General features: G+C 41.4%; 1 protein-coding gene across 1 annotated transcript in view; it reads right to left on the bottom strand.

Moving 5' to 3' along the window:
• Mcmdc2 (minichromosome maintenance domain containing 2) overlaps positions 1-15,653 on the bottom strand; it is a 31,279-nt gene extending 15,626 nt beyond the window's left edge. Inside the window, exons 1-9 of the mRNA XM_057791012.1 lie at positions 15,560-15,653; positions 15,345-15,475; positions 15,212-15,271; positions 11,800-11,995; positions 11,055-11,177; positions 10,840-10,944; positions 8,124-8,249; positions 6,067-6,304; positions 2,272-2,477 (exon numbers count right to left, since the gene is read on the bottom strand). Of these exons, the coding sequence (XP_057646995.1) occupies positions 2,272-2,477; positions 6,067-6,304; positions 8,124-8,249; positions 10,840-10,944; positions 11,055-11,177; positions 11,800-11,995; positions 15,212-15,271; positions 15,345-15,475; positions 15,560-15,653 (1,279 nt within the window). The remainder of the gene's footprint in view (positions 1-2,271; positions 2,478-6,066; positions 6,305-8,123; positions 8,250-10,839; positions 10,945-11,054; positions 11,178-11,799; positions 11,996-15,211; positions 15,272-15,344; positions 15,476-15,559) is intronic.
• Positions 15,654-24,553: the final 8,900 nt, after the last annotated feature.

The raw sequence follows: 24,553 nt of genomic DNA, 5'->3' as shown, positions 1-24,553 counted from the left end.
GTTTTCTAGGCAAGCTATCAGTTAAGTTACATCCCCAGCCTAAAGTTATAAAAAGCATGCACTCTACCACTGAGCCTAAGAGGAAATTACTGACTTGTGGAAACTTTCTGTGTTCTGCACACATCCCACATGTCTTAGTTACTGTCCTATTGCAGTGAAGGGACGCACTGTGGCCAAGGATGCTTTGACTGGGCTGGCTTACAGTTTCAGAGGATTAACCCACGCTCATGGCTGGGAGTATGGCAGCAGGCTGCAGGCAAGCCTGCTGGGAGCTTACATCCTGGCCAGCAGGCAGGAGGCAGGGAGAGTATGTGAGACTGGGCCCGGCCTGTTGAAACTCAAAGTCCACCCCAAGTGACATGCCTCTTCCAACAAAACTGCACCTCCACCTTCCTAAATAGTTTACCAACCAGGGGCCACACATTCAAATGTGTGAGCCTACGGGGCCATCCTCACTCAAAGCACTACGTTTATGCACATACACAACTGAGTAACTGGAAAGGAACATAGAAAGCAGGCTGAGCATAGACACCTCTCTGCTTTCTGACCATGGATGCAAAGTGCTGCTGGGAGCTGCCGTCTTCTTTCCCTGGCTGGATGGACCTACCCTGAACTGAGAGCCAAAACAGACCCTTCCTTTCGTAATTGCTTTGCTTAGGTGTTGTGCTGCAGCAAGAGGCCAGGTAACTGATACACCGCTAAAGTAAGACTATTTTGTAGCTGCTCTGTACACTGGCAGGGGTGTCAGACTCCCTAAACAAAGTTCTCCTTCCCATGGTCTGACAGTGTTTACTGAAACCTTCAAAATGTCCAATAAGGACAAGAACCAAGAGATTTCAAAGACACGCTTCCTCTCTAGGGGTGATTTGCTTCTGTCCTGTGTGAGGCATTTCTTAAATTTAGAACTCAGTAAAACAGGAGTTGGGGAAGTGATTCTGGTTGAGTGAGGCTGCCTGTAAACCATCAACTGCTCTATTAGTGACCTTTAGTAGATGCACCCATTCATCAAGCCAGATTTCCTTGGTAGGCTGGACTGTCCAATACACACATAGGCCAGTCTTTTGCACCTTTCCAGAAAGTTCACACTCTGATTAAGCAGGACCTGTCTCAGTAAGCTATGCCAGTACAGTATTCAAAACTAATCAATGTGGAGCTTGAGGGATGACTGTGTGATTAAGAGACTGGCTGCGCTTCCAGAACACCTGGATTTGATTCCCACAACCAACATGGTGGCTCACAACTGTCTGGAAATCCAGTTCCAGGGGATCCAATGCCTTCTTCTGGGTTCTCGGAGCACCAGGCACACATGTGGTGATCAGCAAAACATTCATAGTCAGTCATAAAATAAAACAGCAAAAACCCAAACCAAAATCAATATAAACTACTGCATCAATAGAGTAAAGAAGAAAACCACACAATCAAATTAACAGATGTAAGAAACAAGATCTGACAAACCCCACACTAATTCATAATAAAATGTCTTGACAAAGTAGCAATAGAAGGGAATCTCTTCATCATAGGTTTTCAAGTTAAAACAACAGCAAACACCCCACAGCTGGCATTATTACACTTAACGGTGAGAAACCTGAAGATCAGAACAACTCTTTTTCGCATTGTGCTAAAAGTCTTAGATAATACAATAAGACAAAAAGAAAGAAAATTGGCCCAAAAGAAAGTCATGTATTAGAACTCAGAGTAAAGGCTAAAACAATGCATTTGCAAATTAAATTCTTATTTTATTTCTTTTTTTTTTAATATTTATTTATTTATTAGGTATACAATATTCTGTCTGTGTGCATGTCTGCAGGCCAGAAGAGGGCACCAGACCTCCTTACAGATGGTTGTGAGCCACCATGTGGTTGCCGGGAATTGAACTCAGGACCTTTGGAAGAGCAGACAATGCTCTTAACCACTGAGCCATCTCTCTAGCCCCCTCTTATTTTATTTCTAAAGTTGAAGTGAGAATGGCATTTGGCCTAATTCCCCCCCTTTTGGTTTTTTTAGACATGGTTTCTCAGTAGCTATGAAACCAGTCCCGGCACTCATTCTGTAGACCAGGCTGGCCTTGAACTCACAGAGATCCGCCCGCCTCTGCCTCCCGAGTGCTGGGATTAAAGGTGTGCGCCACCACCACCTGGCTTTTTTTTTTTTTTCTCCTTTTAATTTTTATCTCTTAAGTCCTGTGCGGTGCCATCTCATCTGTTAAATGATTCCTTGGTACTGATAAGGTGAGGTTAAACAGGAAGAATAATCTGAGAAAGGGTTGTTTACCTGACTGAAGCTGTTCGAGTTTGTCTTTCTTATGTGATGTCAGGTCTCCTATGAAGCAGACCCCACCCTTAGCTAGCAGAGCACTGCCGGCTTGAATGCTCACTGCTCCAGTTCCATATTTATTTCTAGACACAGTAGGAAAAACTTCAGTAGAGACAGGGTGACGTATACCACGGGAGACAAGATTCATGCTATAATTCAAAAGTCTACGGAAAAACAAATTATCCATTGATGATACTTAATTAAGAATTGATTTTCAGAATTCATTACATGTCAGAAACATTGTTTAAATTTAACTCAATACAATGTCTATCTATCATTACATATATGAAAGCTGGTATTTTATCTGGACAATTTACGGTGTAGAGAGACTTAGAAAAATAACTTACAATGGGATAATTCTAAAATAACTTCTTAGGATGCCTAGAGGGGAGTATTATGTGCTCTTAGAGAGGGATCAGAGAAAGCTATAGGAAGGCAATATTTGAACTGGATTGTCATTTTATAGAGTATTTTCTTTTATATACTCCAGATTTGTCCCTTAGGTTTGTCAATGTCCTATCTTGACTTTTCCTGCTGTTTCTGTACCATGACAACTCCTGCTACATCTTTTTTGTATTTTTTTAATATTACTGTAAACTGCTTCAATGCCTTCAACTCTCAAATAAAAATTCTGAGAAAGGAATGCTACCTTAGTTTAGTGGTTTTTTTTGTTGTTGTTGTTGGTTTTTTTTTTTTGTTTGTTTTTTGTTTTGTTTTGTTTTGTTTTTCGAGACAGGGTTTCTCTGTGGTTTTTGGAGCCTGTCCTGGAACTAGCTCTTGTAGACCAGGCTGGTCTCGAACTCACAGCGATCCACCTACCTCTGCCTCCCGAGTGCTGGGATTAAAGGCATGCGCCACCACCGCCCGGCACCTTAGTTTAGTGTTATGGAGAATCTGAGACATCCTCTAAGCACTCATGTGTTGGGGTTGGTTAGATTATGGGCTGGAGTGAAGTGTTGGCTCCTGGTGGCTCTTACCTGATCAGTGGATTCACCTCCATAGATTCACAGTATGATGACAGATTTAGGAGGTGGGGCCTCTTAAGTAAATGGGTCACTATGGGCATTCCCTGAAAAAATAAGCCATGTCTTGGGCCCCTCCCTGTCTCTCTTCCTCTAGTTCCTGTCTGCCGAAAGCTGAGCTGTTTTCTCTGCCATCACGTAGTGCCTCACCATCGGTCCACAGCATGGAACATGTAAATGACAGCCTAACATTGTGAGCAGAAATAACTCTTTTGTCTTTTGAGAACTGGTTTTCTTGTGTACTTACCACAGCAGTGAAAAGCCTGTCTAATGTGGCTTCTTTAAAATCCTTACCACAAAAACTGTAGCTTTTTGATGCAACCATCTATGATGAACAGACACAGACATGCAATGCAAAAAGATTCAGGTAGTGTTCCTAGATGTAGACAGGCAGATGCCGGAGCATGTGTTCAGAGGATGCAGCATCACAAGGCTCTAAACATTAGTCGGGATATGTAACAGATGACTTGGGAACATTTCTAACTGAAATGAGCAACGGTTCTAAGCTGTGGATCATATTTAAATCACATCGAGAGGTTTTATTTTTTAATTTTAAAACAAATTTAATGCCCATTTCTACTCTTAAAATAAGATTTTTAGAGGTGGTATACAACTTTTTTTTTGGCTTTTTGAGACAGGGTTTCTCTGTTTAACAGCCCTAGCTGTCCTGGAACTCACTTTGTAGACCAGTCTGGTCTTGAACTCAAAGAGATCCACCTGCCTCTGCCTCCCGAGTGCTGGGATTAAAGGCTTGGGTCACCATTACCTTGCAAGTATCTTATAATTTTGAGACAAGGTCTTGATATTTTGCCTTGCCTGACTTCAAGAATGAATAATCAGGACTGTGTACTACTGGCCTAAGTATAAGACAAAGAAATTGTAACAGAAAATTAAGTTCAAATAGATTTACACTTAGTTTGACAAACATGGTAACAGAATCATTAAATAAAGGAAAGTCTTCTAACTAATGAGACTGCATGGGAAAAACATCAATTTTCACTACACTCTACACCATGTACAAATGTTAGCTCAAGGGCCAGTCGGACAGTTTAGTGGGTAAAGACACTTGCCTGGAACACAGGCTATGGCGCAAGGAGATAACACCACAGAGTCGACCTCTGACCCACGTGCCCTCTGACCCCCCCCCTCGTGTGCTCTGTGGGATGTGCACTCCTCCCACAACATGAACACATTATAGAGAAGAGACCCGACAAAAAGCCAAAATATTATATTTCTAGAAGGAAAACAAGAAATTTTCACGACCTTTCAGGTAGGCAAAAATTTTTCTAATTGGAACCCAGAAAACATGAAACCTAAGAGAAAATAAATTGGACTTCCTCAAAGTTGAAGTGTCTGCCCATTACAGACATGTTTCAGGAAACCCATAAATAGTAAGCTTTTGGAGAAGACATCTCAGTCTGCTCATGGCACAGAAGTGTATCTAAACAACTTACCTAAAAAGTGAGAAAGCACAAACACGACATGCAAGTGGTCAGCAAACACATGAAGAACAACTTAACTCAGTAGACATTAGAGAAGTGCTGGTTAGAGTCCTGAGGTACCCTTTCACTTGTACTGCAAGGGCTCATAAAAAAGACTAACAACACCAAATATTGGTAAGGATAGAGACAAAGAGAATCCTTACATTGTTGGCAGAAATGTAAAATGGCCAAAGCAGTTTTGAAAACCATTTGGTGGTTTGTTATAGAATTAAATGTGCATCAACCTTACTTCCCAGCAATGCTATTCCAGGTCTTTATCCAAGAAAAGGAAACACTCCACAAAATTATACAAAAATGTTACAGCAGGGATGGGCATGCAGCTCAGTGGTAGAAGGCTTGTCTACTACACACCAAGCCCTGGGGTTGATTCCTATCACCAAAAAAGTTAAAATAGTCAGAAGTTTATTTATAATAGCCACACATGCACAACCTGTCATCAGGAGAAGAATAAAAACATTGCAATACTCATATTAATGGACTTCTCAATAAAAATGACAAACTACTGACTCATACACGCAAATCAATCCTAAAAACACATTGAACAAAATGACTGTACTCAGAAGAGAACACTTGTTAATGTCAAGTTCAAGAAGAAGAAAATTAGACAGGCGTGGTGGTGCATCCTTTTAATCCCATCACTTGGGAGGCAGAGACAGGTGAATCTCTATGAGTTTGAGGCTAGCCTGGACTACAGAGTGAGAGTTCCAGGACAGCCAGGGCTACACAGAGAAACTCTGTCTTGGAAAAGAAAAAAGAAAAGAAAAGGAAAGGAAAGTGAAAAGGAAAGAAAAGAAAGAAGCAGAAAAATTATCTTATGGTAATAAGAAATGGAAGAAAGACTGAAATGAATTATCAGAGCGATATATAGGGAATCTGTGTCACTGAATGGAATCTGTCAGAAAAATAAGAAAATGGCGCTGAATCCTAGATGGAAGATTATTTGAAGATGAAAGCGAAATCCTGAGTTAAAGAGTGTGGGGCAAGGAAGCCTGGGGACGCATCTGCAAAGGTCTGATTTGGTTGGAATTTTGAGGTTAGAGTCTTAAAAAATTAAAACCAAATATTTCAGTTCTAAACGCATGTTTTAAAAGTTTTGAACTTTCTTAATAACTATTTAAACACTTTAGTATTTGGATGAGTTCTAAATAATCATAGTAACATCAGTAGAAAGAATTTACACAAATCTGTGAGCAATATATAATTTGAGAGCTTGCTGGCGCACATCTTACCTATCTACAAGCAGAGTGTCACTGGTTATAATTAAAATATCCACGCAGTCTTGTGGGTCCCTGTTGCCATCGCTTGTCTGTACTAGACTCATCAGCAAACAGAGTTTGAGCAAATTGTAAGTCCCAGGAGGAACAATCTGTGATGCAAAGACATTGGCAAGTACTGCCGTGAATTTCCAACATGAAGCAGAAGTCAAGGACAGGAGACACCCAAAGTTGTCACTAATTCCTGAAGGAACTGAAAGAAAATAAAAATGACAGATATTTGATTCCATTTGTCAAAAATAATATCAAAATATAGTTCTTCTAATGTGCCGTAGTCAAATTTTACAATGTTGTGGCTGGTGGCCGTGCACGTCGGTCCTCGCATGCACCCACACGGATGGCTGTGAACTAGGGCAAATCATTCGTTCTCCCTTGACAGTGTTTCTCCTGCCCACAGACACTGGGGCACCGTGCTCTGAAGGATTTATATTCTCTTACTTTGAAAACACTGTGCTATGTTACACTACAACGTTCTCAGATTTCTCCACCCTGATCCTACCCAGCTCCGGAGGATGGTAAACGACAGAGAAGCTCGGCATGGCTGTCCCTGCTCTCTGCCTGGGCTGCTCTCACAGTAGAGACCTCCTCTAATCACACATGCCATGGACAGGAAGGCCTGCTAACTCTTGTCACACACGGGTGCTTAAATCTGTAGACTCCTAGAATTCAACACAGGAAATCACTTTCTATCTACATTTCAGTTTTGTTCTGAAAATGATCACCAAATTATTGATTTATGTTGCTTTCTTCAAGAGTTTCTTTTGTTTAAGAATTCTCTCCAAGATAAGCTGAAGTATCTAGAATTCAGTTGCCTTTAAATTCAAGTTAGGCTTCTATTACTGCAGATTCTTAACTTCCCACTCTATTCAAATTTACGAGCCTTTCCTATGAGCATGAAGCTGTGGAAAGGTAGGGCTGCTCTCCATTTGTAGTTAGGTAATGCTAAATCATGCTGGAGCTGTTCAGGGACACTGGCAGTTAGGAAGGCGATATTTGAGTACCCTTGCCTGTATCTGTTCTCTTCCAGGACCCAGGAAAGAAAAAGGCAGTGCTTACTGATCTCTTCTTCAGACCACAGCAGTTACTTTGAACTTACTGAGGAAATGAATCTCTTAACTCTTGGTAACCTGAAAGAGTTTCTGCTTCTTACTACATGTACCCCAGGTTGACCAAGAACTCATTGATGTGGGGTGTCCTGTATGTGTGTTGCTTTTATTGGGTGATGAATAAAGCTGTTTTAGCCAATGTTTAAGCCAATGGCTTAGTAGAGTAAAGCCAGCCAGTCGCTGAGGAAACAAGACATGTAGAAAATGAGGGAATGTCATAGCCACATGGCAATACATAGACTAATAAAAATGGGTTAATTTAAGATGTAAGAGCTAGCTAGGAATATGCCTGAGCCATCAGCCAAACAGTGTTGTAATTAATAAAGTTTCTGTGTGATCATTTGGGTCTGGACAGCGAGGAAACAAATGCACAGTCTCCATTTACAACTCATGATCCTCCTGCTTCTCCCACCAAGCACTAGATTTGTATACACTACCATGCTCAGAAAAATGTCAGAAACAGTTTTCTCACTGTTAACTTCCAAAAAGTCAATGTAAGATTTATTTCAAGAAAGGTCCTCAATTCCATCAAGACTGTAATTACATTATTTCCTTCCTTAATGACACTTGGATGCAGGGTTGTTCCACTGGATAGTTTTGTGTCTTTTATTTGGAGGTAGAGCCCTGCTATATGACGCCAGCTGAGCGGCATCTCATTATGCAGCTCCGGCTGGCCTAAGCTTGTGCTCAGCCTCTCAAGTGCTGGGGTTACATGTGTGCGCATCCCCGCACTTGGCTTAGTGGCCACCTGTCTGACCACCTACCATATAAATTAGGAGGAGACAGCCTGATGTTGTTTTACCATATTTCTACTGCTTAGGAAAGGGCCTAGCACAAAGGTAAGCAACACTGTTTGCTGAATTCATGGACTTTAACATGTATGTTAACATATATGCTTTAGCTTACCTTTTGCTGTGTAAGGAGTGATACTGTTTGCTTCTACACAGAGAGCAGTTTGTGAAGTTTTGATACAGACTGGAATTCCAATAATTTTATATTCATTTCCTATTTTCATTTTATTCACCAGTTCATCTATGGTTATTAAAGACAAAAGAAACAGCATTTACTAAATGAAAATTGCATATCATTGTATGGCTCACACATCTGGAAACAGTGACCATTCAGTAGCCCAGTTAGTAGTGAAGTATTTACTTTTGTTCAGTATGGTATCCATATGCCATGAACCAATAATGGAAACAAAGGCCATTTAATTGCTGATGTATGTTAACATTTATAAGTAATATGAATTAACTTCAAGAGGCATGTGATACAGAAACAAGGTTAATTAAATATTCACCTACAATGCAGTCAAGAGGAAAAAATATCATTCTGTATAAGATAAAACATCTTTTGGTTAAATGCTAAAGAATGTAAATAAGCTGGGCATTGCAGCACAGACTGCCTGCCATGCACTTTATTGGGCTGACCACATCTGTAACCTCAGTGCTAAGTGGTCTAGTGGGAAGACAGGCAATTCCTGGAGCTCATGGGCCACCAGCCTCACCCACTGGATGAGCACCACATTCTGTGAGAGACCCTGTTTCAAGAACAGGGTGGAGAGAGATCTGTAGGATCTACAGTGCTGAGATGTACATGGTCACAGGAACAAATACTACACACACAGACACACACACACACAACACACACACACCCTTTCTCTCCCTTACCTCTCCTCTCACACCTGAACACAAGCACTGAACATCTCAAGCTAGCCAAACATTGAAAAACAACAACAAAGGATGCAGAATCACAAGAGTCATCTCTCTAAACAAATACTTTTAATTTCTCAATTTTTAGCTTAATGAAAAAGGTAAAGCTCCATTTTTGTCACAGCTCAGGCTTCTTCCCCCAGTGCATGATCCTGTGAGTGATGTCCTGCTCCATGGCAGACACATAGCTCCTTGCACTTATTCATCAGTTCTCAATTAATAGTCATAAGTGAATGTTATTCTCATCTTTAACAAATATTTACTATGTGCAGCAAAATCCCAAATCTCTTCCTTTATGATGTTCATATCTTAATACATTTCTTTTGAGATGGGGGGTCTCACTGTGTAGATCTAGCTGGCCTGAAACTTGCTATGTAGATTAGGCTGCCTTGAACTCACGAGTGCCCTTGAGTGATGGGATTAAAAGCACACACTACCACACCTGGCTCCATATTCTAATAGGAACACAGAGTGCACACATATAGAACAGTGTGGTATCATTACTATAAAGAGGCCATGACCCTGGAACTTGGCAGCTCCTGATAAAGACGACTGGCGTGGGTGCTGAGAGCTGCCCTGGGAGTATTCCGCAGGTGACAACTAGTGCTCAACAGGCCGACCCACCAGACAAGTGACTCTCTGTGGGCAGCCCCACTGCTCCTGTCTGTAACTTCTCTCATGTGCCTCTTCCTTCCTTCCCTAAGAACTGCTATGGGTGTTTTCCCACTGCTTGTCTTTATCTCATGTGTGTGCTCCATCTATTGGGCACATATAGCTGTAAATGGTCAGGAAGGTGACTTCTGCTTAATCTGTATTACTCTGATGAATAACACTATGATATTTTTCATTATTCAGGCTGACATAGGAAATCAATAGTTTTCTTGGCCGGGCGGTGGTGGCACACGCCTTTAATCCCAGCACTCGGGAGGCAGAGGCAGGTGGATCTCTGTGAGTTTGAGGCCAGCCTGGTCTACAAGAGCTAGTTCCAGGACAGGAACCAAAAAGCTACGGAGAAACCCTGTCTCAAAAAAAAAAAAAAAGCCACAATAGAACAATAGTTTTCTTGGTTACAAAGACAGCTAATTTTAGACTTCATAGAACAAATTCAAAGAAGACTGGTTGCTCTGGGAGATAAATATCTATGGTTGCCCCTAGAGAAAAATACATAAGGTCATTTTCCCAGGTGTTTGCTAATTCAAGGTCAGCTTGAAGCAACTTTAGTAGACATAATTTTCTCAGCAATTGACTTTTTGCACACAGTTCCAGCCTCAGTTTATGTTACAAGCTCAAGGTTCAGCCGACTGTTTACTTTCTGTCTGAGAACCCTAACCATTTAGGCTACATGCATGGAGATGTATGTATGTAAAGAGAGACATGTAGCTGTAAAGACTGTAGCTGTGTAGACAGAGATTCTCAGAGAGGATTATTTAAGATGAAGTAAAAGAGAAAGTTACCATCAGAAAGCATGTTATTCCTTATTTACCAATCAGCTAGAAAAATCTAGCCCTCACCGCATTTGTGGATTTTTTTTTTTTTTTTGCATACCCTGGTGCTGACTGGAGTGGGGCTGCCTCTGACTCTTTTGCTTTCTCTTGTGACCCTTTTCCTCCTATTGGGTTACCTTGTCCAGCCTTGATATGCTGTGTTTGGTTGCTATCCCCTGGGAGGCCTGCTCTTTTATGAAGGAAAACAGAGGAGCAGTGGAACTGGGTGGGGGGTAGGGGAAATAGGGGAACTGGAAGGAGTTTAGGGAGGGGAGGCTGCAGTCAGAATGTAATGTATGAAATAAGAATAAATAAAAGAAAAAAGAAAGTGACTTTCTATTTTTGAACTGTCAATATGACTATATGTGAGCATAAACAAGATTCCATATTTTATAGCAAATTGTTGTGAATTCAAACAATTTTACATACCTCTTAGGAAAATACTGAGTGACTGAAACCTAAATGGCTGTTTTTTACAATCTCCTTGAAAAGCATGAAGCGCTTTTGTGGTAATGATTTCAACTATCTGCTTATCTTAAGGTAAAGAACAAAAACATTGTTAGTAGAATACATATTCAGTTTAAGTTTCCTATTAAAATACAAGAGACTGTCTTGAAAATTATCACAAAATGATAATTTTTTACCACCAAGTACTCTAAATTTTCTGTCTTCTTGAAGTGACGATGAGCACAGACTGCACAAAAAGTCATTTCTTACTGTTGCAGATTCGGTAGCACCAGGCACATGGACTCTCACATACTGAAATCCTGAAAGAAAACAGTGGTGAGCTGCACTGCTCTCAGGTTTAGCTATTTTCAATCATTTAAATTACCAGTTAATGTTTATTGCATGCTTTACTTATTTATTTGGATAGGTTGTCACCATGTAGCCCTGGTAAGACATGAACCCCGTCTCAGCCTCCCAAGTGCTAGCAACATGGCTGTTTCTTTCCAAGTACTGTGCTAAGGCACTAGTAACATGGGCATTTAAACACACAGTTTCTGTGTGTGCTGGGAAACATAATGTCAGTATATGGCATCGTTTGCAGAGTTCAGAGAGGAGAGAGGAAGCATCCAACCCAACCAACTTTGAGGGTCAGTTGGAAAGATGTCTCACAGAAAAAAGGTCTCACAGAAAAAAGGATGACTAGGTTAGATTTCAAACACAGGAACTGCATGAGCAAACAGTTCTCATTCGCTCTTCCAGGATAATATAACACTGATTAAACTGTGGAGTGCAGGAAAAGACTGCTTCAAGATTATGCAGAGTAAACATATAAGCGGTAGGAGACACCAAAATATCTCCGTTTATTTCACTTTGATTAGTCACCAATTTAAAATGGTTTGGTAGGAAACACTTTGGCTTCTCATTTCCCATTTGAACACAGACCTTTGGAAAGAGGGCAGACTTCATCTGAGCAGAGGAATCTTGCACCTTGTGTGTACTTGGTTACAGTTGTCATTGCAATCACAATTCCTTGCATCATATAAAATCTCCGAGATGTATAACTAAGTGGAAACTCACAAAGGTCAAGACTGTAACTTGGCAGGGCTGGTAAGTGTGTTAACTTCAGCACAATACTGATCTGATAAGAACACAAAAAGGCTATTAATAAAACTTGCGATCCAATTTGACTTGCCTTATCATATAGTAAGACTACTATGCAGTTTGTTATTGTTGCTATGTACCAAATACTAAACCAGATAAAACATGAAGTTTAAAATACAAATCCTATAGCATTTTAGTTAAAAGTATTACAATGAACTCATTTTTCCTTTAAAAGTATTCATTCTCTGGAAATGTATACTAAAAACAATGTGAGCCTAATAACACTGGGAACTTTAGTGCCCACATTGTGATCTCAAAATATTAATTCTCACTTAAGGAATCAGAGCTCTTCAGTAGGAAATTAGAGATTCCAAGTTTGGGACAGAAAATACAGGAGATGGCACTGGGACATCTTCTTTAAATTTTTTTTAACAAATTGTACTTATTGCACACACACACACACACACACACACACATGCCACAGCACACATGTGGAGGTCAGAAGACAATCTGGGGACCAGTTTCTCCTTCTACCATGTGTGTCCTAGGTATTGAATTCAGGTAGTCACTTGGAGGCAAGTGCTTTTACTTGCAGACAGACTAAAGAGTCCATCAATTCCTCTTGTTGAAAAAAAAAAGAGAAATGTTGGTCATTATTACAGTTACTACCTGCTTTCAAGTCATTACTCTTCAAAACTTTAAAAAGAAAAATAATAAAATATTTATCCTCCCTTTCCCAAACAAATTCTATTTCATGTAACCAAATAAATAATGGTAAATAATAATTTATTTTAATTTTCATTTTTTTTTCAGCACTAGAGACTAAAATTGCCCATGCTAAGCAAATGCTCTCTTACCCAGCTATATCTCCAGGCCAGACAGTTTCTTTTATAGAATAATTTGAGATAATAAATTCAGAAAGGGTAGCAAAATTAGAAAAATAAAAAAAATACAACTGCTAACAAAACAATAGGTTCCAGTATTTAAAAGCCATCAGGTGAAAGTTGCTAAGAAGTTTTATAACGGTGGGATCATAACAGTAACATCTGAACCACTGATCAACTGTGACATCACTAAAATGGTATCCATTTGATGTGGGAGGTCCTTCTGTCTGTGTGTTGCTTTCATTGGTTAATGAATAGAGAAACTGCCTTGGCCTAGCTGATAGGGCAGAACTTAGGTAGGCAGGGAAGACAGAACTGAATGCTGGGAGGAAGAAAGGCAGACTCAGGAGAGAGAAGGCATGGGTCCTCTGCCTGAGATGGATGCTGGTTAGAATCTTTCTCGGTAAGCCACTGCGACATGGCGATATACAGATTAATAGAAATGGGTTAAATCAAGATGTAAGAATTAGCCAATAAGAAACTAGAGCTAATGGGCCAAGCAGTATTTTAATGAATACAATTTCTGTGTGGTTATTTTGGGGCTAAGCTAGCAGGGCGGCCAGGACAAACAACTCCTTGAAACATACATTATGTTCTTAAGATATGGAATACATAGCACCATGTAATATGTTGTTAAAATGAGTTGAATTTAGACCTAAGCCTCAGAGTCATGTCTTATTTTATACACGTGTATGTATGTGTGTATGTATGACACTGGGAAATAACATAAAGTATCATAAGAAAGTAATTAAACAGATCCAGATTCATAATATTTTATAGGATAATTAACCAGTTTCTTTTAAAAAGTCAGTGTTACAAAAGGAAGCACTAGACAGAAGAAGGCTCAGAAAGCTGTACAGAAGAAACCGCTGCAATGTGCGAGTCTCGTTTAGATACTGATTTGTCTTTCTTTTCAGGGTTGGGGGAGGTTGCTTTGCCTTTTTATTTGTTTATTTCTGAGATAGGCTTTAGGAAGTACAGTCTGGCTTTATTCTCTGTGTGGCCAAGGATGACTTCCTGTTTCCACCTCCTAAGTGATGGGGATATAGGGCATGGGCTGCTGCATCCAGGCCTTGTGGGCTCCCAAACCAAAACAACAACAACAACAATAAACTCTTCAGATAAAAATTGGAAAGATTAAAATATGGACTAGATATGATACCAAGAAAGGTGATGATGCCATTGTGGTTACATAAGAAAATAACAGGTTTTAGAAGCTGACATTGAAGCATGTTTGGGTGAGATACAGGACATCTGGGGTATGCTCTAAAATAGTCCAGATAAAAAGAGATGACGTACATACAATGTATCACTGAGTCTGAAGGACAGGTATGTGGAGGTCCATTGTATTATTTCTGGCTACTTTTTTTTTTATATTTATTTATTTATCTACCATGTGTACAACATTCCTTCCATGTGTGCCCGCTAGCCAGAAGGGGGCGCCAGGTCTCATTATAGATGGCTGTGAGCCACCATGTGGTTGCTGGGAATTGAACTCAGGACCTCTGGAAGAGCAGTCAGTGCTCTTAACCCCTGAGCCATCTCTCCAGCCCTACTGGCTACTTTTGAGATGGTTATAAAAATGTTTACTCTTAAAACTGATAGGTTATATGGAAAAGATGAAGCATACTAAGGTATTTGTGGTTAATGTTGGCTGTCAACTTGGATTCAGTAGCACCTAGGGATTAACAGAGTACACTGGTATTATCGGGAGATGATTAACCATGGGAAGCCACCTACCCTGAACATGGGTGGGTAAGCGTGGGAAGACCTGTCCTGAACGTGGGTAGCACTGAAACAAATCTTCCTCCTTCTCATAGTTCTGTCTGATATGGTGATACAGCGATGAACGTCAGATGCACAGACCTGTGAAATGGCTCAGCAGCGAGAGCTCTTACTGCGCAAACTGATAGCCTGACCTCATCTCCATCCCCTGAGCCCACGCGGTAGAAGGAGCAAACTTGGATAGCTCTCCAGTGTTCTCTGACCCACAGACACTAATGATGGGATAAACATGAGCATCCCTCAAATAAAATGACAAATAAATGTAAAAAATAGAAAAAATCTGACACAGAAAATTGTATATTGAACTTTGGAAAATAGATTTTAAAATATTTACTTATATATATTTTATGTATAAGTGCTTTGCAGGCCAGAAGTGGGCATCTGATCCTATTACAGATGACTGTGAGTCACCATGTGGTGCTGGGAATTGAATTCAGGACCTTAGGAAGAGCAGCCAGTGCTCTTAACTGCTGAGCCATTTCCAGCCACAGAAATGTGAAATAAATTTGTGAAAACATTAATTTATATGTTATTTTGAAAATCCGCACCCGAGTTTCCAAAACTTCAAGTTAATTAAAACTTACTTGAGTTTCAGTTTGTAACTGTCCAATTAATGAGAGAGTCTTGACAGCAACGAAGCAGACCTGTGATTTCAAACGAGCAAACAAGTTACCAAAATTTCTATTGGATGTGAGAATTATTTCTTCCTTAACTTACTGATTGAAAAACTTGAGCAGCTTTTAAGGGATGGTGTAAAATGTGATTTCCAAGTTCAGCATCTAATTCGACAACATCAGAGGGGTTTACTAAAACATTGAACCGATAAACAGCATAGCTTTGTTTTGAATCTGTGAAGATACAAATGTGAAAGTCAGGACAGGTGTGTGTGGGAACTTGTCGAAGGTTCTTGACAGCCACCTTTGCTGACATACCATCATAGGACTTGCAGTCATCCATAAACTTTTGAAGGCCCCCACTTCTGTCAAGATAGACGAGGGCTGCCTCTTTCATTTGTAGATTTGCCATTGTCTCCTTGTTGATATTCCTCTGTTTTTAGCGAGTTAACCACAGCTGGAAGGGATTACAAGTGATGAAGCCCATATAAAGAATGAGGAAACCTAGAAACAAAGTAAAGCTTACTTTTGAAGACCTCTATAAACTCACAAATTAAAACTTAAAGTTGAGAATACAACTAGGCAAACCTTCCAGCTCTAAACCCTTCCACTTGAAGGAGAAACAAAACCTTTCAACTAAACTCAGACCCCACATAAGCAAGCATGTACCACTATGTACCACTGAGTCCTACTTCCATCCCCAAGTAACAGTTTAATCAATATTTAGTTATGAGGTAAGTTAAAAGACCACAAACTTAACAGGATACTCCAATGTCTTTTTAGCTCAAGCACTCCAAAAAATGAAAATTGAAACAAATAATTTTAGATGATGATCATCCCATTTGAGCACAGCTGAAGGATGAATGGGATATAAATTGTGTCATAAATTCAATATGGGGTGACCCATTGGGTAAAGAAGCTTGAGCTAAGTCTGATGAGTGAGTCTGATCCCTGGGACCCACATGGTAGAAGGAGGGAACCAGCTTTAGCAAGCTGTCCTTTGATCTCCTACACTTGAATGTAAACGTGCATGTGACCACAGAACATGGTAAGGGAAATACTTCACAAAATCTGGCCATCCTCATGTATGGGTCATGGTTGATGATAGCAGGCTAACAAAACAGTTATGTACTCTACTTTGAAGGGATAAAGCGAGTTCCTCTGAGACCATAAATACAAACTGCTGTCCTGGAGTGTTTGCCTAGCACACACAAAGCTGGGTTCAATCCTAGAACCATCAAAACAAACAAAGAAACCTGAAGTTCAGAATACTTTTGAAATTTTGGAAATTAGCTTCTTCCTTCCTGTTGCCTGTTTGGAGAATACTTTGAAACAACAAACAGGCAATAATCAATTTTCAACTAGTGTTGTATTTCTTTTTTTTAATTCTGTCTGTGTGTATGCCTGCATGTCAGAAGAGGACACTAGACCCCATTACAGATGGTTGTGAGCCACTATGTGGTTGCTGGGAATTGAACTCAGGACCTTTGGAAGAGCAGGCAATGCTCTTAACCACTGAGCCATCTCTCCAGCCCCTAGTGTTGTATTTCTAAAAGATGGATGGACCAGTCCAGGATATTTGGAACAAAATGGATTGGAGGAGATGAATTCTAGAATTTTACTTGTTTGTTTCTCGAGACAGGGTTTCTCTGTGTAGCCCTGGCTGTCCTGAAACTCACTCTGTAAACCAGGCTAGCCTTGAACTCATGGAGATCCACCTGCCTCTGTCTCCTAAGTGAGTGCTGGGATAAAGGCCTACACCACTACTGCCCAGCGAATTCTAGAATTTTAAAGACTTTGTTCTGGACCTCATGACCAACCTGTAAAACAGAGAGGAAACTATTAAATCAAGGCCAGGTCGTGGCTGTACACATTCAGGAAGCTGGACATACAGTTCAAAGCTAGTCTCGGTAGCCTCAGGCTATGTATGAGCTCTTGGGTAGTCTGAGTTGCTTAGCAAAACCCTGATTTAAAATCAAGGGTTGCGATGCCCAAGGCTAGGTTCCATCCCAGCACCTCCAAATAAGAGGGTTTTCGCAGGGCAGTGGTGGCGCAGGCCTTTAATCCCAGCACTTGGGAGGCAGAGGCAGGCAGATCTCTGTGAGTTCGAGGCCAGCCTGGTCTACAGAGCTAGTTCCAGGACAGGCTCCAAAGCTACAAAGAAACCCTGTCTCGAAAAACAAACAAACAAACAAACAAACAAACAAACAAACAAAAAAAACAAAACAAGGGAGTTTTCAAGCAGCAGCCAGCCAGGTAAGAATCGGGGCGACGAGAAATTGGATCTGGCGTTGAGGGGCTTCATAAGATGGACACAGAGCTCAACTGTCATCTGAGAAGTGTTGCCGGTCACAGTGGCGCTCGCTCGCCTTTATCCCAGCGGGCAGTCAGGCCGGTCCATCTCTGAGTTCAAGGCTAACCCGGTCTACAGAGTGAGTTCCAGGACAGCCACTGCTACCCAGAGAAAAACAAAACACAAACAACTCACACTCACATGCACTCGTGTCTTGGGAATGGACGCGTTTACAAGTAGGGAATTATGAGGAGAAAAGGGCACAGAGCGGGGCGACGGGGACAATAACAGGTCTGTCTTCCCTCCTGTCAGGGCTGAGGAGACCAAGGCTCGCGGGTCGTGCAGCCCCTCAGGAGACCCCGGTCCCCGAGAGCCCGGCCACTCCGGCCACCTCTGGAACGTGACCCACCTGAGCCGCAGGACCCGCGCGGGCTGCAGCCGGTCTCCTGCGCACGCGCACCCCCCCCCCCCCCCCCCCCGCACCGACCGTTGGCGGGGGCGGAGTCTGCCGGGAACTCCGCCCTCCGTCACCAGGGCAACCAGTCCCACCCGCACCACTTCAGTGCAGTTAATACAAGGACGTTTGATGTCTGTGGTAAAAAACAAAAGATCACATTCTGCTGGTGGGGATGCGAAATAGCATTGTAAACTTTGGAAACACGGAGGTAGACTCTCACAGGGCTAATTCCAAGAGAACTGAAAACATGTGTCCACAGAAACGCTTGCACACGTAAGCTCAAGCTACGGCTCCTAACTGTCCTGACGGGAACGCCTTAGTGTGAAACAGCCGTGGTATAGCAGCACACGACAACACAATAGTCTTCAGATTAAAAAGAGAAGTGCTCGCACCATATGGATGGCTCTTGAGTGCCCTGGGCAAGATGAAAGACACAAACGTCACGTGTTGTATGATCCAGGATAGGCAAACATGTACTTAAATTTATGATTACCTAAGACTTGGAGCGGAAGAGAAAGTGACTGATACTGGGTAGGGGATTTTTTTTCTCCCTAAAATTGTGGTAAAATACACAATAACGGAATGCACCATTTTAGCCATTCTTGAGTGGAAGCTGAGTTGGTATTAAGTTCACACTGTTGCGAAACTACGACACTCATCTTTCCCAAACTCCGTAGACATTTAGCTTTTTCCCAAGTGCCTGTCAATAACCAGAACTCAAAAATGGAATCATACAGTCTTTGTTGTCTTGGGCCTTTTTGCATAGGCAAGCTTTAACTCACAATTTTGCCTCAGCTTCCAAGTGCAGGCCTATAGATATATTTCACTATATCCAGCTAATAGTGCATTCCTAAACAGATGAGTTGTATAGTATGAGAATTAAAGGTCAATAAAAGTTTTTACCAAATTGCCGGGCGGTGGTGGCACACGCCTTTAATCCCAGCACTCGGGAGGCAGAGGCAGGCGGTTCTCTGTGAGTTCGAGACCAGCCTGGTCTACAAGAGCTAGTTCCAGGACAGGCTCCAAAACCACGGAGAAACCCTGTCTCGAAAAACAAACAAACAAACAAACAAACAAAAAAAAAGTTTTTACCAAACAACAAAACCACTAAAAATGGTGCTCAAGTGTACTACTTGACATAGCAAACCAGGGAAAAGGTTTCACTCAGGAGGAAATAAATAACTAAATAACGTAATTATAATATTAAGTGTGTGTGTGGGGGGGGGCTGGAGAGATGGCTCAGAGGTTAAGAGCACTGACTGCTCTTCCAGAGGACCTGAGTTTAATTCCCAGCAACCACATGGTGGCTCACAACCATCTGTAATGCGATCTGGTGCCCTCTTCTGGCCTGCAGGCAGAATACAGGCAGAACACTGCATACATAATAAATCTTTAAAAAAGTTTAAAAGAAATATTAAGTTGGGGGCATCACCTCAGTCCTCCAACACCCTTTTATCCAAGAAGTGTGGGATGATTGGAAGCCCTTGGCCTGGGCGTTGCCCCAGTCCGGACTCCAACTCCCAGCCTGCCAAGCGCTGACCTCTCCCCCAGGGGAGGGTCAGGACCACTCCCCCCAGGCTATTTAGGTTCTGGCCAGAAAATGGGACGTGTGGTTTCGGATTTGCTTTGGGCTCATCTTCCTGCCATGCTGTCTTGGTCCACCCAAGAGTGCTACATTTATTAAACACGGGCATTTTAATTCGGTCTAATCTGGTTTGATTGGCGTTCTCTGCGGAGAGGTTTTTATTAAGATTAAACCAAACGGCATGCCACACATACTCACATCATGCACCAGCACATTTACTTTGACCCTAACAGTATCCCTTTTCCCTCCCCAGCTATTTTACCTATCAGGACTTTTTTTTTCCCCCTTCAAATTAAATATTTAATCTTTGTCCTTATCCATCCCACTTCTCGTTCACTCTTACTAACTAACGTCTGAGTCTACTCCATACCATCCTTGTTGTTTATCCTCCAAGTTCCTACAGTCAGGGGCAGTGCTGTTTACTGACTAGTGTGACATTGCACAGCGGGAATAAACAGCGGTCGTGACTACTCAGGGAATAATACAGAGCTTATATCACGTACTTAGATCACCAAGACTAAGGAATTATTTTTTGAACTCAATTCTACCATATTTCATTCCTACCTGATCATCAATCTGGGGACAAGGCTCAGCAGTTAAGAGTGTTTACTGCTCTTGCAGAGAACACAGCCTTGGTTTGTAGCATTCATGATGAATCCCAACCCTTATCTAGCCTCTGCAGGCCACTGCACCTACGTAGGGCATATACAGTCACTTAATCTTGCACGCATGCACATAAAGCTTATGGCATCTAGTGAGACCGAGTTAGACGAAATCCCAGAGAACGCAAATACAATTATATGCTATGGGACATGATCTTTTATCCTGCCACTTGTATTATTTTTAATAAAATGCCGATTGGTCAGTAGCCAGACAGGAAGTATAGGTGTGGTGACCGGGCAGGAAGTAGAGGCGGGACAATGAGAACAGGAGAATTCTGGGAAGAGGAAATAGTCTGCAGTTGTGACCCAGCCTTAGAGGAACCAAGATGTGACTGCCTCACCAAAAAAGGTACCAAGCCACGTGGCTAACATAGACAAGAATTATGGGCTAATATAAGTTATAAGCGTTTAAGAGGAAGTCTGAGCTAATAGGCCAATCAGTTTATAACTAATGTAGACCTCTGTGTGTTTATTTGGGACTATATGGCTGTGGGATCTGGTAGGACAGAAACATCTCCAACAATTATAAATATGTTCAAAGACACCATATCTGAATGAAGTAAGAAAGGCAGTGGGTAATATGAAAGACAAATTAAACAAAGAGGAACTTATCTGAACTGTTGGAAATTAAAAAAACAGCAATTGAAATAAAAACTTATGTGGAAAGTCTCAGCAATAGACTGGACAGCTCAAAGGGATACCCGAGCTTGAAGACAAGAGGGAAGAACCAGGACAATCCGACAAAGACAAAGATAAAATAGAAAAAAGGTTACCAGTGGGAATTTCAAGATATATATGACGTTCGGAAAGACCAAATCTATGGTTATAGGTATAAAAGAACCACCTCAGTCTCAAAGTACAAAAAATTTTTCAAAAAAATCAAAACAGCCCAGTATTAGGAAAATGCCAGTTCAGCTACAGGAGGGACTTAGGGCACCCAAACAATATATGAAACCTCCTCTCCTCAAATTAAAACACTGAATGAAAAGAACTAACATATAAAACGTACCAAGAGAGAAACGCTAAGCCTATAACATATATAGGTAGGCACATCAGAAGATTATTCAAGTAAACTTTAAAAACCAAGAGGGCCTGGACAGACAGATGCACTTCAAGTTCTGAATGACAACTGTCAGCCAGACTACTGTACTGTGGTGGCCCCCACAGGCTCATGTATTTGGATACCTGGTCTCCATATGGAGTTCTCTGGTGAGGTTGTAGAATGTTGAGGATATGTAGCCCTGCTGGAGGAAGTACATCATCGAGTGTGAGCTTTGAGGGTTTGTGCCACATCCAGTTCCCTCTCTACTTCCTGTGTGCAGCTAAAAATGTGCCCAGCCAGCTTCCCGCTCCTACTTCCCTGCCTCCCCCACCATGACTGACCCTCCCTCTGGAATGTTAAGCCAACATAAATTTTTCTGCAAGTAGTCTTTGGTCATGGTGCTGTATTACAGAAACAGAAAAGTAACTGATACATATATATTTAGCAATGCTGTTTCTCATAATTGAAGAAAAACCAAAAATTTCCCATGATAAAAATAGGCTAAAGGAACTGAATGTCCACTAATCCAGCTCAGCAAAAAATACATCACAAAATCTTCCTGACCAAAAAGAAAAATGAATCCGCCTCGGTAGTCCCAGGAAAGACAACCCATGTTAGAATAATACTTAAGTGAGAAGAGGAAAAACACCAAACACCACGAAATCAACATGTCAGGGATTAGAAGTAACTGAATATTAACAGTCTCGATCAAAAGACCAATCGACTGCACCAAAAAGCAGACATTATGTATTAGTTCTATCAACTGGACTTGGTGGGTTAAGAAAAGACGTGAAGTTGGGAGAGGAACATGTGTGTTGTGGTCAAGTTTGGGGGAGGGAGGATGTCAGTGTTGGGTATGGATAAGGTCAAAATACATTCTACACATGTATGAAATTCTGAAGGAATCAATATAAATTTAAAAAAATCCAGGTAACTGGTGAAATCATCCAGCTACTGGCCCATTCATCAGAAAGTACCTCAGATTCTTTTTCTTTTGTATTTGAGCTAATGTTCTCAATTAAGATTAACAATCAGGGCTGGAGAGATGGCTCAGTAGTTGAGAGCAGTGCTCTTCCAGAAAACTAGAGTTTAGTACCCCATGTCAGATCCTTCACAAGTGCCTGTACCTCCAGTCTCAGGAGACCTGACCCCTCTTCTGATCTCTGATAACACCTGCATGCATGTGGTGTATATATACAGAAACATTTAAAAATGCCTTTAAAGTTAATAGATAAACAAGTATTAGTGATCGACATCAACAGATCATTAACACAGTAAACTAATATGTGCATATATGTATACATACATGTTTGGAACCGAACCCAGGACCTTGGGGATACGAGGCAAGCATTCTACCACTAATCAATACCTACAGATCATATGCTGTAACTAAAAAAATATGACATTTACTGTGTATATGTGTTCATGCCAGAGCACACGTGGATGTCACAGGGTAACTTGGAGGTGTCAGTTCTCTTTCCTTTCATCATGTAGGTCCTGGGTCTCAAACTCAGCTCATCAGGCATGGTGGCTAGCATTATTATTGCTGAACTAACTTGCTAGCCCATAAGCTGGGATTTTTGAGTGACTCACTGCTACCATTGGATCACAGAAAAACCTAACAGCAAGGCTGTATTTACTATCTAAAAAGAACTGAAAAAGACCAACAGTGATTCCAATTGGCCATTTGTGTGGTCTGTGGTACTGCATTTCAACCTTCTGCATTCCATGGGTTAACTATTAAAACAAAAACATTTAAATATTGACAACTCTTTGTAGACGTTCCCACAAATATTTAACCAAAACTAAAGTAAAAATACCAAATACCTCTCTTTATTAATTGCTCAGAGTACAGTGGGTGTGAGAAACAATGAACCTATGAGATGCATATTCTGGCAAGGGAGAAATTATGATAAAAAACTTAGATATCTCTTTGGAGTACAGAGAGGATTTGTGAAATCGTCAAACATGTGGTTCTGGTGGGCAGGGCTAAAGAGGGCTTACCTTACTGCCTTAACATTCATCCTGTAACCAACCACATGTAAAAGGTAGTTACTTTTTTGACTGTAGGGTTCTTTGAGCACTTCACTGCTGTAGAATGACTCTCAATATCTTTGCTTTTTTTTTTGTGTAGTGTTAAAATTATTCTCTACTGCCGCAATTTGATCAAATTTTTAAAAATTGTATTTGAAGACAGTGCAGCGTTTTCCTTTCTTAGTTCATTTGCTTGTATAACCGAACATTATAGAATCGAAAAACGTTTTCAAGATTTACATCTGTGTATGCGGTGTACCTGGCGGTCGGCGGACAACTTACGGAAGATGGTTCTCTCCCACTCTGTGCTTTTCATTGGCGGAAGCGAGGTCATCAGCCTTGGTGGCAAGTGTCCTTCCCTGCTGAGCTACCCTGCCCACCCCGAAAAGTTATCTGCATGCATTCTGTTACCCACTAAGGAATGTGTCTCAAAGACGGCGAACGGACAGTTAATCTGTCACGCGACTAGAAACATGCGACATAAATGAGGTCGACCTCCAACTGGAATTCCATCAGCGAAGTGAAGAACACTTAGTATCATTTTAATAAATATGAAAAGTAGGAAAGAACCTATATACTTTTTTTTTTTTTTTTTTGGTTTTTCGAGACAGGGTTTCTCTGTGGTTTTGGAGCCTGTCCTGGAACTAGCTCTTGTAGACCAGGCTGGTCTCGAACTCACAGAGATCCGCCTGCCGAACCTATATACTTTTTAAAATTTGAAAGATTTACTTGTATTTTGTGTGTACATGTGAGGATGTGCACCACGTGCGTGCCTGGTGCCCGAGGAGACCAGAGGGGGTCGGAGTCCCTAGGACTGGAGCCAAGCTATTTCGAGTCACCAGGTAGTACTGGGAACCAACCTAGGAGGACCTCTGCAGGAACAGCAAGTGCTCTTCACTTCGCACTCTGCCCTCTAGCCCCGCCTAATAGTCTTATACATATCCCAGGTGTTACCACTCTTTTGCCTGTTAATTCCTTTGACACCACGTGACTTGTTTCAAGACACTCAGACCCCAGAAACTCATGATTCGGTTTCATATCACTGTGTTTTCAAAACTCATGGGTACAACAAATTCCCTAGGAAAACACCGGAGGAGGGACTCTGGAGAAGTAAAGGCGATTGCCCCGAAGGAAACTAAGAGCCTCTCCTACCTCGCCAGGCTCCAGCAGGGAGACCCCAAACTATGAAGAGGCCTCCACCTAGCAACAAACCTTGACTGCCCTCAGGAGAATAATCTG

This window comes from Chionomys nivalis, chromosome 16, assembly GCF_950005125.1.
Source record: "Chionomys nivalis chromosome 16, mChiNiv1.1, whole genome shotgun sequence".
Lineage (NCBI taxonomy): Eukaryota > Metazoa > Chordata > Mammalia > Rodentia > Cricetidae > Chionomys > Chionomys nivalis.
Note: the sequence above shows the minus strand (reverse complement) of the source record. Positions and strands in the feature narration are given on the sequence as shown.